Genomic DNA, 16,083 nt, shown 5'->3' with positions numbered 1-16,083 from the left:
GACCAACAGAAACTATTGCCATTTACTAATCCATCTAAACTCTAATGAGTTGGGTGAATATTTGAATTGTTTCCATCTTCTTTGATGGTGTTGAAATTACAGAGGTAAAAGTCACATGCAGAATTGCCTGAATATTGCATAAAGCATTGCTATACAGCTCTTTCACTGGTAAGTAGACCCTTGTGTAGAAGAATCACATCCTGCTTTCTGACAGGTTTTCCTACACAGTATGTGTCATTTCATTGAATGACATTAGAGATTACTGTATTTCATCAATTTTAAAATGCACATTTTCTCTCAGATTTTTATTATTTAAAATCAGGGATACTCCTTACAAATGATGGCATCTCACAACTAGCCAGATGGCAGGTATGATACAGTCATCACTTGCCTGCACACAAGTTAACTTGGTCATAGCTGTCTATATTGTTGTCACTTCAATTGAATTTTGTGCATTTTTGGTATTATATAACTTGAGTTCAATTGCCATTTAACATATCTTCAGAAAGATTACTCTGATTTGACACAAACAATGTATACAAAAAGGCATGGAAGGAGAAGCGAGGCACAACTTAGGTGTGAAGAAAACAAACACTTGTTATTGAAGAAATGACTGCAGATTTCTTGTTTTCTTGCAAAGCCATGACTCAAGTGCTTTATCATATCTGCACAAACTTAAGTAGAAAAGGCTCTGCTAGGCTTTTGATACTGAGATCCCTGCTAAAAGATTTCCTATCACATGCCAAGCAAGAAAGAGCCAACATTAAAATTTGCAAAATGGGTGTCAGTGGCTTGGAAAAATATTGCTCGAGGTACTTTTAAGAAATGTTGCCTGCATTCATTCTTGAAGAAACAAGACTTGAAGTAATGCAGAGGTGTGATTCGATTTGAGATAATTCAGATGTTTCAGAAATACACTAACTAGTTACTTTTTTTACAAGTACAAGAATAATGTATAATAAAAATCTATGCCCAGAGCCAGAAGTTCTTTCAGTAAATTCAATGTAAACATTTTAAATAAGGAAATATTTTGACAGTTAAAAAACTGGAGGTGCTTTTTATTTTCAGTGGTGTATCTCAACTGTGATAATTGATTCAGTGACCTGCTGATCTGTTATTGAAACTCTAAAAGTAATTCTTGATGTAATTATTGTAGGTGCCTAATGGATAAGAACTTCGTTAGGATCGGGAAATGGTTTGTTCGTCCCTATGAAAAGGATGAGAAGCCAGTCAACAAAAGGTGAGTCTTTAGAATGCTCTTGGTTTTTTGGTTTCTTTTTGCTTGACCACAACTATCTTTGGGGAAGAGGTGGGTGGGGGAAGCTTTTTAATGTATTTTCAGTAGGTTAGATGTACTAAAAGAGATTCCTGGAACCCCTTTTTATTAAATAGTGTGTCATTACATTTTTGTGAATATTAAAAGTTGAACTAGAAAGATTATCAGTAACACATGTCTGAGCCTCTTACTATCCTACTATTTGGAATTGAAATATTCTATTTTAATTTTTCATTATTCTTCTATATGTTTCTTCCTTAAAGTGTTAGATGTCATAACTTTAAAAACAGTCAAGTGAATTCACATGGTGACAGTATTTATAGCATTGATTGATGCACCTTAAAAGTCAATGTATACTTGACAGTTGACAAACCTGGACTGTGAATTAGTTTTCCAAACAATCCTACACTTTTGACTGTCATTTATTATATGCATGCCTTTAAAGGAAGACCATGACAAGCATGGAATTTCAGATCAGTCAAACCAGAAATAAAAACAACCCTCAAAATCAAATATTTACTTTACTTACCTCTGAACATAGTATAGATTTAATTGGAATCACGACTTGGTGGTGATTATTTTATTTCCGAAGAACAGGGTACACAATCTTGATTCTGTTTTATTATTTGTGAACTTGCCCCAGGCTAAGGGTTCCAGCTCTCTTGGCTGCAGATAAGAGTTCATGAAGCCTTCTGTGGTAGCCTTAAGTTTAAATTTCTAGGGTAGTTTGCCAGAATTTCAGTTGGCAACTCCTGCCTCTTTTGGAACCTTTACTTTCTTAACTTCATGTTCCTACCAGAGATTTAATTAGCAGCTTCCTCTCCAACCTGTGTGTCTTAAAGCTTTGATCAAGTGATTGTGGAATCTTGCCATTAACCAAACCTTACTTGTGAAAGTTGGGATCTCAGATAAATATAAATTAGGGACTGACTTCTCCCCTACGCCGCCAAATTACCACGAAGTGCCTTGAAATATTTTCCCGTTTTTAGTATATTTAAAGTCCTTTAGGATTCATAAAAAACTATATTTAAATAGAAAGTGAATATTATGTATACCAAAGTTTGCCTGAAAAGGATAATAATGCTTTTAGAAAGGTACCAGTGTACATGGGTGTATAAAAATTATGATTGTTTACTATTGATTTGATTGATGGAGAATAATTTTTTTTAAAATTTATATTGGTTTGGCCTAACTAATGTGTATGTTCCATGGATATAATTAATCTTAGTGTTTTCCTTAAATTTATAAAGGAGTTAGATTTTCTGAGCAGTTAAAGTTTTGGCTTTTATAAAGTTGATGAGTCTGAAGTGTTGTATATGGGATTGATTACTTTAGCTCATACATCTTCTAACATTCTTAGGATTCCTCTCCATGCTTATAGTGCAGTCTCACATCTGGTCACTGATAAATTAACTGACCTAGTTCTAAAATTTTTAACCAATATGTATAGGTGTTTGAATGATGATTTGACAGGGATTTGAGGATGAAGAGGAAATGTAGAAATAAAATAGGGATTGAAAGAGTATCAATTAGTATTTTAATAGTGAAAATATTTAAAAGTCAAGTGTAGTTATCCTTCTATTTTATATAGTTTATATGTCTTTTTACTTTGTTTAGATTCTAAAAGTTCCTAAGTTTAGCAACCCAGATGTAAATAATACATACAATATATTTGACCTTGTGAGGCTGCTGATTTCTGAGCAATGTAATTGAGTTATTTTTTTATTTTTAGGTTTTATTTTCATGATTGGATGTGGAACTTTATTGTTATATAGAAATGTTAATGATTTTGAAGAACTGTGAAGACATTTTTAAAAATTACAGAAATTTTAAAACCAAAAAATACAATCTAGAAAAGTTGGCATTTTCTAAGATTAAACTTTATTAGGTGTAGTAACTTTCTCCATTTTTATTCTCTGGGCAGAAAATGGAGCCTTTTGTTGCATGTTGAAATAGGATCTCAGTAGTCAAGTCATTTTTGGATGGACAGAGTTCACACTTTGGAAGAGGGTATTTAGGACTAAAAGATTTGGAACCACATCCTATACCTCTCTTTACAAGTTATTTTCTTTTTTAGACAAGTTGTGTAGTTTTTCTGAGCTGAACTTCTTTTTTCCTGTTAATGAGTTGATAATTACTTTCTTAAAGGGTTATTGTGAAGATTTAATGAGATAATTTATCTGGCTAGTTTAAAATTTAGTTGAGAAAAGGCAAAAACTAATTTTCTTTGAGCTTAAATATTTTGTGTGTGCATATTCAATTTAGTGACCAATAAAGAGGAAAATTTGCTACCAAGTGCTAAACAAATTGTATGTACAAATTAATATTTTTAGAAATGCTTTTATTTGATGCCATTAGATACAAGTAAAAATATACTTAGAAAAATAGTATTCTGAACATGAAGTAAATTTATGCTAGCATATAGATACTTTTGCTCAATAGATTAAAAATATGATTTAACACACTATTTATTTTACATAGAGCCAAAGTAATTATAACAGTGGTGACAAATGAATATATGATGAATAGGTTTCACCTCTTGGATTAATAGCATGATATTTCTTGAGCTATAATTTCCATCTGTATTGATGCAAAACTAAATAAATATATATATACAAATAAATAACTAGGCAGGTCCAAAGATAAAAGGAATTTATTATTATCATTTTTTCTTTTATCCAAAGATAAAAGAAATTTATTATTATAATTTCTTCTCTATAGTGACATATCTTTTATTACTCATATTCTTGGGAATATAATAAGTAGGAAAGAAGTTTGGCTTTGTCCTAAAGAATTGTGACAACTAATATCAAACATAGAAAATTTCTGGCTTCTAAAGTATATTGAACTTGAAAGAGCCTTTGCTTCCAGAATATTCTTAAAACAAACCTATGAAAAATTTATTATTTTAGAATAATTCAGAAATTATTCCAGTCATGGAGATTCTTTGTACTGGAAAGGTATTTATTTTCTAATTTAGTCTTGTTTCAGCCCACATTCAAGATACCACAGAATTTGATACCTATATACTTTATTTTGTCTTTGAATGCCACTTCTAGCAAAATAATTGATTGCCCCAAATAACAGTTTGGACCTTTGATCTTTTCTGGTATCAGGTGTACAAGCAGCTAAGTTAACACAAATACCAACTTGCTAGTGCATTTTCTGAATCTTAGGCAAACCTGCCCTGTTTTTGGGTGATGCTCCAGATACAGCCTCACATACTTCACATATTCTAATTATTTTTGTATGTTCTCTTGACAGATATACACACACGCGCATGCACATATAATTGGAACTATGTTAATTTTGACTGCTTTTGTGTTGTTTCATCTGGATATTTTCTCTACTCTTAAACCTAGGATTATTTCATTAATTTCTTTTTTATAGTCTTAACACTACCAACATACATACTCAAGAAAAGTCCTTTATCTTTTTATTTTAGTAGCAAAAAAAGGATTTTGTATAACAAGATGAAATGTTTTGATGTAGGAGAATATTTTTAGCACTCTAAAACATTCCTTCCATCTCTTCCCTCATCTCTCACTTTTCTTCCCATCCTCCTCTTTGCTTTGCTTCTTAAAGCCATCTGTGTATCCATCTAGAGATGTAAAGATGAAAAGGCAGGAGAAGGGATCCCTTGTCTAGAGGAAAAACAGACATGTAAGCAGATATGGAGTGAAAGGTAAAGGGAATCTCTTCCAAGTATCCAGAGAGATAAGAATCATTGGTGATAATTATTCAGTTTTCCTCATGTATTTACTTTGCCTATGTGGTGCCTTTTGTCACATATCTGTTAATAAGGGGTAGCTGATCAAAATCTGTAAAAAGTTAATGGCACAATTTTGGTTTATATAATCATGCATAATGGTTTTACAGTTTTTTATTGTTTTTAGACCTATAAAACAAAGCATTTTCTGCTAATTTAGTGAAAGATGTATCAAAAGATACTATATATTTTGTCACTTGAATTATTTGGGAATTGTGTGGAAAGTGAGAAGAGGATGAGGTTAGAGTCCTGGGAAGCATCAGGATTTACACGAAGGGTAGAGAAAGAGGAATACATACAGGAGACTAAGGAAAGTCAATGAGAAATGAGAACCAGGAGGATTGGTGTCACCTGAACCATAGATTTTTAAAGTTTCAAGATGAATCAGCTGTGTCTGCCTTAGAGGCCATGTGAAAAACATACTAAAAGGACTAATAGATTTGGTGACAATATAGTCATGGTGACCATAATATGAACTGTTTATGGAGCAGTGAATTTCAGATGGCATTAGCTTGAGTTAACAAATGGGAGCTGAAATGAAGATACTGAATGTAGAGCTCTTGCTATATTTGTTCCATGTAGCTGCCAAGTGAAAAGCTGTTGCATCTGGGGAGGAGAGGGGACAAACATTTACTAAGAGCCTATAATAAAACTAAGTGATAGTGTCTATGGTTTTAAAAAGTGTCTCTTCTGTACCAGGCACTTAAGGGAAATTTCAAGGACCAGTTCAACCAGAGGTGATGTTTTATATGCTTTCTAGGTAGCTCTTTTACTTTTTTTTTCTAAACCTAAAATTAATTATCATTAGTTTCTGTCTTTTATTTTTGCTTTTAGTGATCTAAAAAGTATGCAATAAAAACTTATATCCTCAACATGAATAATTGATTTTCATATGAAAATAAAATGTTTAAATATATAGAATCTCATAGCATCTCAATAGCAGGTGGGAAGTTTAACAGCAAAATATTTATGCAGTAGGAGATATGCCATGTTTTTTTAATATACTAGAGAGGTTGGGGGAATATTGTTGTTATAATTCCTTTTTAAAATTCCTGCTTAGAGGACTGAAGCAAAACTGGAAACAAAGCTCTCCTTGTTCCCTAGACTATCCATTCAGAAATATGAATGATCTTCCATTAACTGTTTGACCTTGTGGGACTTAACTGAATTCCTCTGGACTTTAGTTTTAACATTTATTATTTCCAGAATGTCTTGCATTTTTCAGATTCTCTGATTTTAGGAAGATTGTTGTTTAGACATGTCCCAAATACATGTACTTGTGCATGTATGTGTTCATGTGCATGTATAATCTTTCCTTCTTCCTTTATCATCAGAAGCATTTGGTTCTTCTGTAAGCAGAAAGTAACACCTTTATTTACCAATAGAAGGGATTTGATGTTACTTTTCCAAAGCATCTGAAAATTTTAAAGAATGTGTTTGGAGAAGGCGATTGTGTTAACTTCAGTAATGATGTTCATAATCATGTTAGAAAGAGGGGAAGGGAAGTTTAGGTACCAAATAGGAGTTAATTTGAGGTGTTCTTCAATTTTATAACATAGCTGACTATATGTTTTTACTTCGTTGAAGATGTCTTAGCTAAAGGCCACTTGGAAAAAACAGTTGAGTCAGGACATGAATGAATGGAGGTTGAAATGATTAACTTTTGGTAACATGAAGGGGAGGTACTGTCAATTTGCTCATACCTATAGTCTCATTTAGGATGTTGTCCGTAGTAAGATTCTCCCATCATATAAACTTTCAGAACTGAATATAAGCACCGTAGGAGTATATTGCAGTATACCGAATAGGCTATTCTTGTAGATTAATTAAATTGATTATTCTGGAAATTAGCTTCATTTTAAATCGAAAGCTTATATTTCACCTGCTTTGTAAAATAGTTTATTAATTCAGGGTAATTTGTTGAAGTGCTTTAGAGTTCAGAAAAAGTATGCAAATGTATATGCCTGGAAGGTAACTCCCGCTCCTAATTTCTCATAGCATCTCAATAGCACGTGGGAAGTTTTACAGCAAGTTAAAAACAGACATGTCTAAGAGAAATGACTGCTTCTGGTTTTATTATATTACCATTTTTAAAATTTACACATCATTTTTTTGTGTTTTTATTTGTAGGCTGTGAAGGACATGGGGACATTTTCTTAATTTTAAGTTGGAAAGTTTCAGCCACACTAATTATAAAATAGTTTTCCAGAGTGGCATAAAAATAATGTGACTCTTGAGATTATTATTTAAATTTCTTTGTATAGTATACCATTTAATTCCTGCTACTTAGATTATTGAGCCTAAAAGTTGGATTATTATTACCATACATTTCTTAAGTGAACCATTGGTTTTGTAATATCAACTGATTGGTTTTGAAGATATCATACTTTTCACTGCTGTTTAGTTTATAAAATAATAGTTAAGATTCAGTGAAAATCATTACAGGTGATAAGAGAAGGCAGATTCTGACAGAAGTACTAAAAGTAAGAATAATTGACAAAAGTATGTTTTATTTTTGATATGGTAATTTTCAGTTCCACAATCTCTATTGGCTATTTTTTGTTTCATTTTCTCAGCTAATATTTCCTGTTTTTTTAATTCATTGTTAACACATTAGCACATTATTAACATTTTCCTTTGTGTTCTTAAACATAGTTGTAATAATTGTTTTAAAATCTTGAATAAAACATCTGGATTATCTCCATTGTCTTTTTTTATTGAGAATGGGTTAGATCTTGCTGTTTCTTCATCTGTTGAATAATTTTGAATTATATTTTGAACATTGTAAATGATATAGACTCTGTATTCTGTTATATTTTCTGAAGAACGTTGATGTGTGTTTTTCTGTTTGTTTTTTAAGTACACAGTTAACTTTAGTTGAGCTTAAAATCCCAACTTTTTCTCATCTGTGGCTGCTAGCAGCCAAATTTTCTTGCTTCTTTAGTTTAGAGTTTTTCACCCTCATCACAATTCCCTTGATGGGCTGGATAATTGTGTGTTGTGGGACTGTCCTGTGCATTGTAGGGTACTTAGTGGCATCCCAGACCTCTGCCTGTGCAATGCCAGTAGCACCCTCCTCTTTCACTTGTGACAACCCCAAATGTCTCAAGATACTGGGAGACTCTCAGTTTAATATTTTACTTAATTGATTAAAGAAATGACATTGGTTTTCTCAGAAATTCCACTGTCTGAGTGATATAAATTTTCTTCAAAATTTTTTGGTGTATATTTTTTAAAAAGTATTAATGCTTATAGACTCATATCCAAAATTTATAAACATTACATCTTTTTAAAATAAAAAGGCATGAAAGGTCTATATTATTTCTTTTCTGAGTTGACATTTATATAAACCTTGTCCTTAGTCATTACTGAACAGTCCTTATTAATTTCCTTTAAGGGAGTGAGGAAGGATGAGAAATGGGACAGGAGAATAAGAGGAAGGTGTGTCCAGGAAGTGACCAAACCAAATAGGGGTCTTTCTTTGAAAGGTGTGACCAGAGCTCTAAATCAAATGTCTTCACTGTGGCATCTGTGTAATGTGTTGGCAGTAAGGGGAAAGCATTATGGAATAGAGTTAGATTTCAAGACATTTTTTCTTCCCCATTAGACAAGAATGTTCATTTCTTAAAAGGAGATTTATGAGTGTTGCTTTTTGGTTGATTTCATATAATTTTCTTCCAAATATTTTCCCTTCATCAATTTAATGAAATATAATTAAAAATGTTAAGAAGATTATATAAATAAACTTCCCTATACTGAAAACTACTAAGCATAGGTTTGTGTTTTGTTTTTTTTTAAGAGTGGAGATCCTTTAGGACTGACTAAAATAGTGTAAATAAAGTGGCTAGCAAAGAACCTAACGTGGTATTTGTTTTAATGGTGGTTGATTGCTACTAGTAGTGGAGATGGAAGTAGAAATATCTAGAAAAAATTAAATACTTATTTAATGTTTTTGGTAATTTTGTGAACTGGAGGAATCTTGCTATTCAGATATTTTTAAGTCATTTTTTACATGTATGATTTACGTTAAATGATTTTATTTCTACTCTGTCTTCCTACATAGTAGCAATATGCTATATAAGAAATGTCATGTAGTATATTTTACCCCTGAAGTAGTGACAAGATCTATTTTCTATTTTTAAAGAACTTTTCTTTACTTGATGTTTTAAGATACGATATAAGCACCTTGATTCTAGTATGAGTTTGAAATATCTTGCTTATTAGCTTTGTAGTTTTACTGCCAACCTTTTATGGGATTAAAGGAAAAAATTTGGATAGTATATAATATATTATATAATCATTTGGTTTACCTCTTTGGTCTATGTGGAATGTTAGAGAATTCTATAAAAAAACCAGTGTGGTTTGTAGGAAGTATTGATTTATATCTGAGAACCTCACAGTAGTGATAATGTACTTCATTTAGGTTTTTATTAATAGTTGTGTGAGGTTCAAGTGTTCTAATATTTATGGCTAAGGAATATGGAAAGCTGTGTTAAGATGAAATATTCATTTATGTAACTGAAGGCTCCTCCTTGTTATTCTTAGTATCTGGTCTGTTACAGTCTTCTGCCCATGGCTGTCTTCTGACTTCATTCAATTTCTCCTGTTAGAAGTCAGTCTACCCTATATACACTTCTGTTAGACTACTTTTGATGAGGCACTCTCCCATATAAGAACATAATGTGGTGTCAGCTGCCTTTAGCATGTTACCCACCCGAACTTCATCTGGCATTCCTGCTCCCCAGGAGAAGCCTTTTTGTTCGACTGGAATTGCCCTTCCCAGTTTCTAGCATGGTCTGAACTCCTTTTCTCTTTTGTTCATGTTCTTTTTTTCCCCACCCTTCCTGTCATCTCTGGCAACTCATTAGCTTTGATCTCTCTTTGAGCTGCTCCCCTGAGGCAATTTTTCTAGCTTTTTTTTTTATAAGAGGCATTTTACCTCATAAATTTACCTCTTATAAATTTATCAATAGTATGTTTTTACTATTATTCTTGTTCATTAAAAAATTTTATTCTCCCAAATTTGTATGAAGGAAATAAGGATTTAGCCTCCTTCCTCCTTTCCCATTCCTATATCTTTCAAAAGAATTATACCTATTTTAGTGTCTAGCATGCATCATTATTTTTCCTTGTGTTCTACTCAACATATACTACAATTGCTAGTACAAAGGATGTTACAGGTTTGGTTGAGCTGATGGAACATAATGCTTCCATTGTAAATCTGTTTAGTTTGTCCCAGGATTAAGGTGGAAAACGAGGAAATAAAAGTCATCTAACATAAAACAAAATACTGAGTTTTGACATTAAAATAAAAACATTGTTTACCATTCTTATCTTAAAATGTGATTCTTTAAAATGTTGTATTTTATAAATGACTTGAAATCTTTTATCCATGTAATTACCAGTTTTACATGAGTTTTTTCCTTAGTATTATTTACTGTTGAGCGGTTTGTTCAAGTTTGTGCAGTTGGCCTTTTTATGATGGTTACATTAGTTCAGGTGTTCCCTAGTAGAAAGCGTACTTTAACCCTGTTGAATTTTGTCTCCCATTGCTAGTCTACAAATTGCAATTCTTGTTAAGTAGAAACAACCTTATCACATTTTGAGTTCTTGACATTCCTCATAGGAAGAAGGAGGGCTGACCTCTCCGACTAGTTGTACACAGAAGAGCTTGAGGGAGCATTGCTGGGCAACATTTGAAGATTGTTCTGTACTGCTGAAATCAACCAGTATTGCTTACACAGTGTTACCTGGTACTGAGAATATAAGAGAGCAAAGGAACATCTTAGTATGTGTAATTTAAGACTGGGCTAAATTAGCTGAGATTAAAAATTGACTGCGTAGAATGCATGTTTCACTGAAAGAAAAACGGGACCGCTAGCTGGAGAATTTTGAGCTTTGTCTCAGTGGTCTTAAAGCATTGTATCAATTTTAGTATAGCATGTCACCTCCCCTCCTTTGTTTCTTATTTATAATTTCAAAGTCTAGAATTTAAGCTTTCTATCAGAGGATCGTTCACATCTCTGAAATAATTTTCTTCTGCTAATGATTTTTTGTGAACTTAAATTAGTAGTATTTCTAGGTCTTAGTTAGACTATCAAAAAGAAATACCGTGCTGAACTAGAGTTCCTTAGGGAAAGAACAAGACACTGTGATACCCCTTAAACACTCAGTATGTGAAAATGGAAAAATTTGGATTATATGCTTTTACTTTCTAACTTTATTTCTGCAGCCCTCTCTTTACCCCAGTCTCTAAAAACTTACAGTACTGGTTTGGAACACATGACTATGACCAAGTATTAAATTGAATATTACTGTCTTGCATTATTCCTTGATCATTTTAAGTGTGTTTTGTGGGTTCAAAATAAGTTACTAAAGGAACACCACTTTATACTGGCAAGGCCTCATATTTTCCCCAACCTTAAGAGAACACATGGTGCTAAAAATATCCAGTGAAGACTATAAAATACTGGTTAAGTACATTTCAAACCAGAGGATTCTTCAATTGAAGGATATTATGGATATATTGGTGGCTCAGTGTTTGAAGTACAATACAGTGTATGTTTTTCAGATGCTGTAGAACAAAGAATTTTTTATTTGTGCATTGCTTATCTATAACTAAACTTTCCAGATTTCAGAGCTCTTTAATTATTTCGAGTGCATCATGGTGAAGCCTTCATTTGGGACAGTGGCACCTTGTATGTCTGAGCTCTTGAAGGAGGAATATAGTAGTCTATGTAGGTCCTTTGTTTCAGGTATTTTCATTCGGTATTGTTTACATTCATTAAAGTCCTGTATTTTATGCAAACCATGCATTAAGAACAGATGATCGAACTTCCATTAAAGTTCACCCCCTTTACACGAGGTATTTTCATAGGTTTGATTTTGGTCTCAGGTGCATATGTAGTTATAAAGAGGCCTATTTATTTATTTATTTGTTTATTGTTTTAAAAAAATTTTTATTAAGGTATCATTGATATACATTCTTGTGAAGGTTTCACAAGAAAAACAATGTGGTTACTATATTCACCCTTATTATCGAGTCCCCTCCCATACCCCATTCCAGTCACTGTCCTTCAGTGTAGTAAGATGCCACAGAGTCCCTACTTGTTTTCTCTGTGCTACACTGCCTTCCCCATGACCCCACACACACCATGTGCACTAATCATGATACCCCACAATCCCCTTCTCCCTCCCTCCCCATCTGCCCTCCTTCACCACTCCCCTTTGGTAACCACTAGTCCCTTCTTGGAGTCTGTGAGTCTGCTGCTGTTTTGTTCCTTTCAGTTTTGCTTCGTTGTTATACTCCACAAATGAGGGAAATCATTTGGTATTTGTCTTTCTCTGCCTGACTTATTTCACTGAGCATAATACCTTCTAGTTCCATCCATGTTGTTGCAAATGGTAGGATTTGTTTCTTTCTTATGGCTGAGTAGTATTCCATTGTGTATATGTACCACATCTATCAAGAGGCCTTTGACTATTAACAGTACTCCAAGTGTGGTAGTCTAGTTTTGATATTTCCTATTTAAGAGAGAATTCTAAGTAGTGTTAAATCAGTGTCTTTAGAAGTAAAATGAGGGAACTACTCTGTGTAAATGAAAGGAGGCAGCATAGGTGAAAAGCAATCCAGACAGAAATGTATCAGCAGTCACAATTATTAGATGAGGAGAGAAGGAAGCTCTTTACAAACCAAATGCTTCCAGAATTTTCTTCTTGTTTGGATGGGTGTCATTCAACACATCTAGAAACGTGTTTATGTTCTTGCTTTTTACCTTGCTTTTTTCTCTACCATTCCTCTTAAGAGTACCAAAAAGGGAGAAAGTTTTTCCTGTTCTTTCTCCTTTAACACATTTATCACTTCTGTAGCTTAAAATGAGAAGGGTGATCTAGATAAGAACGTTTAATAAGGAGTGAAAAATAATAGAAAAATATAAGTGGGAGCTTGAGAGTGGAATAAATTATTGTCTGTATTTTTAGTTTACTGGTGTAGTCTGGCATTAAAAGTTCCTAATTGTACAAATGTGGTCATTTGTTCTTTTGTCCTTAGCCTTCTACTTACTGAATAATGCTAAAATGTTTCCTTGGAAGTAATTTAATCCCATATTACTCATTCACTTTTTAAAGCTTTCATTAATAATGCTTTTATGAAGAATGTGTTCATAAATCATCCCAAACATTTTTTAAAAATCTGTATATTTTTTTGGTTTACAAAAGGATTGAATGTATTCATAAAATATTAGAAAATGCGGAAAACCATCTAGAATTATGAGACAGTCTAATTGTATTCTAACACCTAAATATATCTTTTATTTGAACATGAGACAGTACACGGAGTCTTTTTGGTACTTAATTTCTTTCTCTACGTATGTCACTCTACAGTTACTGATGGTTGGCTAGTGAAATCTTTAAAATTTATCTTTTTAAAATTGAGTTATTTCTAGATACACTGGACAAGGACAACTTCAGCATACCAAAGTATAATTTACAAAAAGATAAAGTTAGGACTGTAATGCAAATATAAAATGAACAAATGACAAACATTTTAACGAACTCATTAATTAGTGAAGAAACAGGTAAGATGTTAAAATCAGTTTGGTGAGCCTTTGAGTAGCTAGTTTTTATAGTAATAAGTATGGACCTACAACTTACAGCTTTTTAAGCAAATAATGCACATAAATGGAAAGAATAAAATGTATTTTATTCTTAAATAACCACAATTGCTTATTAATAGGATGTGTATGCCTGTTGGGCAGTATGCAACTTTTCAAAACCTTGGAATCCAATTAGATGCCGCTACTCCATTTCCTGTCCATATTGATTTTACTTTATGTCTGTGTCTTGACTGGAAAACCGCTTTCACAAGATTTGACTTCATTGCAAGCAATGCAGTACAGTCTGATGTTGTGGACTACCTTGAGCTTGTAGTTTGCAGTCTCTGGCAGAGGCTGCTTTGTTTCACCCCCAAATTTAAAATATCCCTTCACACCCCTGTGAATTTGCTGCAGTGTTCCTTGGGTGCTTTGGTGTACACTTGGGGAAATGAGGTACTAGATAATCCTTGGATGGCATTTCCCCTGTGTGACATTAAAGGACAAGCTGTCCTCCTTTGGCCTTATTTCGAAGTTTTTAATAAAATTTCTTAGTACCCCAGGGAGCTTCTAGTTAAAATTGTCAAATTTTTCTCCTTAAACTGCCTTCTGGGTGGTGGTGGTATCATTGACTGTCCTGATAGACTCTCTACTCTGTGTTTATGTAAACCTTGCCAAGTGTATAGACTGTTTTGGTAGGCCATAATCATGCTACTATAATGTACTAGAGCTATAATACAGAAGATTATGAAACTTTGTGGTCTTAAAACACCCATAAACATTATTGAGCACCCAAGATAGCTTTTGTTTATGTAAGTTACACTTAATCAATATTTACTGTAAAGAAAACTGAGAAAGGGTAAAGTATTTGTGACTTTAAAAAATAACAAAAATAAACCCATTGTATGTTAACACAGATTAACCCTTTTTTAACTAAAACAACAATTTTTTAAAAGAAAAAATATTTAGTCAGAAGAGTGGCACTATTTTTGCAAATCTTTTAATGTTTGGCTTAAGGGAAAACAGCTGTATTCTCTTGTCTCCTTCTGCATGTATTCTGTTGTGATATCACATGTCATGTAGCCTCTGGAAATCTCCATTGTGCACTTGGAGAAAATCAGAATGAAAAATATAAATAATGTCTTCATGTTATTCTGAAAATAGTTTTGACCTGATGCCTGCTTGGAATGTAACTTTATATATTTATACTTAAAAAAAATTTCAGTGTAGATGTGGCTTCTCTGCACTTTACCCAGACAGGGTAGGTAAACTTTTTCTGTGAAGGACTAGATTGTAAATATTTTCAGCTTTGCTGGGCATATGGTCTCTGTCAAAACGAGTCAGGTCTTGTCTTGTCAAGACATTGTACTGTGGTTGAAAGTGGTTGTCATATACAATATGTAAGTAGATAAGCATAGATTATTTCAGTAAAGCTTTATTTACCCCCCACCTCTCAAAAGAAAATAGGTGACAGGATGATTGGCCATGGGCCTAACTTTGCTGACCTTTGCCCTTAAGAGGAAAACTGATGTCTAGATAACGGTAAGTGATTACCTGAGAACCAGACAGCTAGAAAGTGGAGGACCCAAATCCAACCGTTTTTACTTTCATATCTGCTGTTTTTCTCAATTCTTCATGCTGTAAGATCAATACTACAGATTTAGTGAAGAAATAAATATTGATTATAAATAAACATTTAAGACAGAAATTTATGTAATTACAAAGTTGTACAGGGTCCAGCATTTAGAATCTCTATAGTTACTCAAATGATTGGACGAGTGTGTCTTTATTGTAATAAATCATATACACCACAGAGCATTTTAATCTTGTGTTAATTCATTAAAATGTACACATCTGAAAATCTTTTCAGCAACCTAAGTAATTACTTTATTTAATTTATATTTAATTTATTCTATTTAAATTATTTAGAATGATAAATACATGTATATAATATAAAATTTAAACAGTACAAAATGATAGAGGTGAAAAATTAAGTCTCTTTTCCATGCACTGTCCAGTCAGCCAGTTTCTCTCCTAGCAGATCATATTGCCTATTTCTTTTTTGTCTTTCCAGAGATTAGTTTATTGCAGGTATATGCAAGGGTGTGTATATATTTCCCTTTTCTATATGTGTAGTATATCAAGTGGTACATATACTCTCCCCATTGTTCCATTGCTTTGTTTTACTTAGTAGACAGTGATGAGATGTTGAAGATCAATCCAGGTAGATGCATATAGGACTATTAACTATTTGAAAGCAATAATGTGTTTTATATGCACTCTAAACCTTTTTTCTACCATATTTACTAATTTTAGTATTTATTTGCTTTGTTATCTATATTCTGAGTAGCTTTTCTAACAGTTTTTCTTTTTTTTTTTTAATGATCTCGCATTGGTATTCAGTGGATGTGAGTAAAGTAACTTGACAAAGTTTTGCCAAAGAACGT

General features: G+C 32.8%; 1 protein-coding gene across 4 annotated transcripts in view; it reads left to right on the top strand.

Moving 5' to 3' along the window:
- Positions 1–16,083, top strand: part of MED13L (mediator complex subunit 13L) — a 313,145-nt gene that overhangs the window by 178,375 nt on the left and 118,687 nt on the right. For all 4 annotated transcript variants that reach the window (XM_036993616.2, XM_036993615.2, XM_036993617.2 and 1 more), the window contains one exon: positions 1,157–1,240. In XM_036993616.2, coding sequence (XP_036849511.1) covers positions 1,157–1,240 — 84 coding nt within the window. The remainder of the gene's footprint in view (positions 1–1,156; positions 1,241–16,083) is intronic.

The sequence above is a fragment of the Manis javanica genome, chromosome 15, assembly GCF_040802235.1.
Source record: "Manis javanica isolate MJ-LG chromosome 15, MJ_LKY, whole genome shotgun sequence".
In the NCBI taxonomy this organism is placed as follows: Eukaryota; Metazoa; Chordata; class Mammalia; order Pholidota; family Manidae; genus Manis; species Manis javanica.
This window is presented reverse-complemented; position numbering and strand designations above follow the sequence as displayed.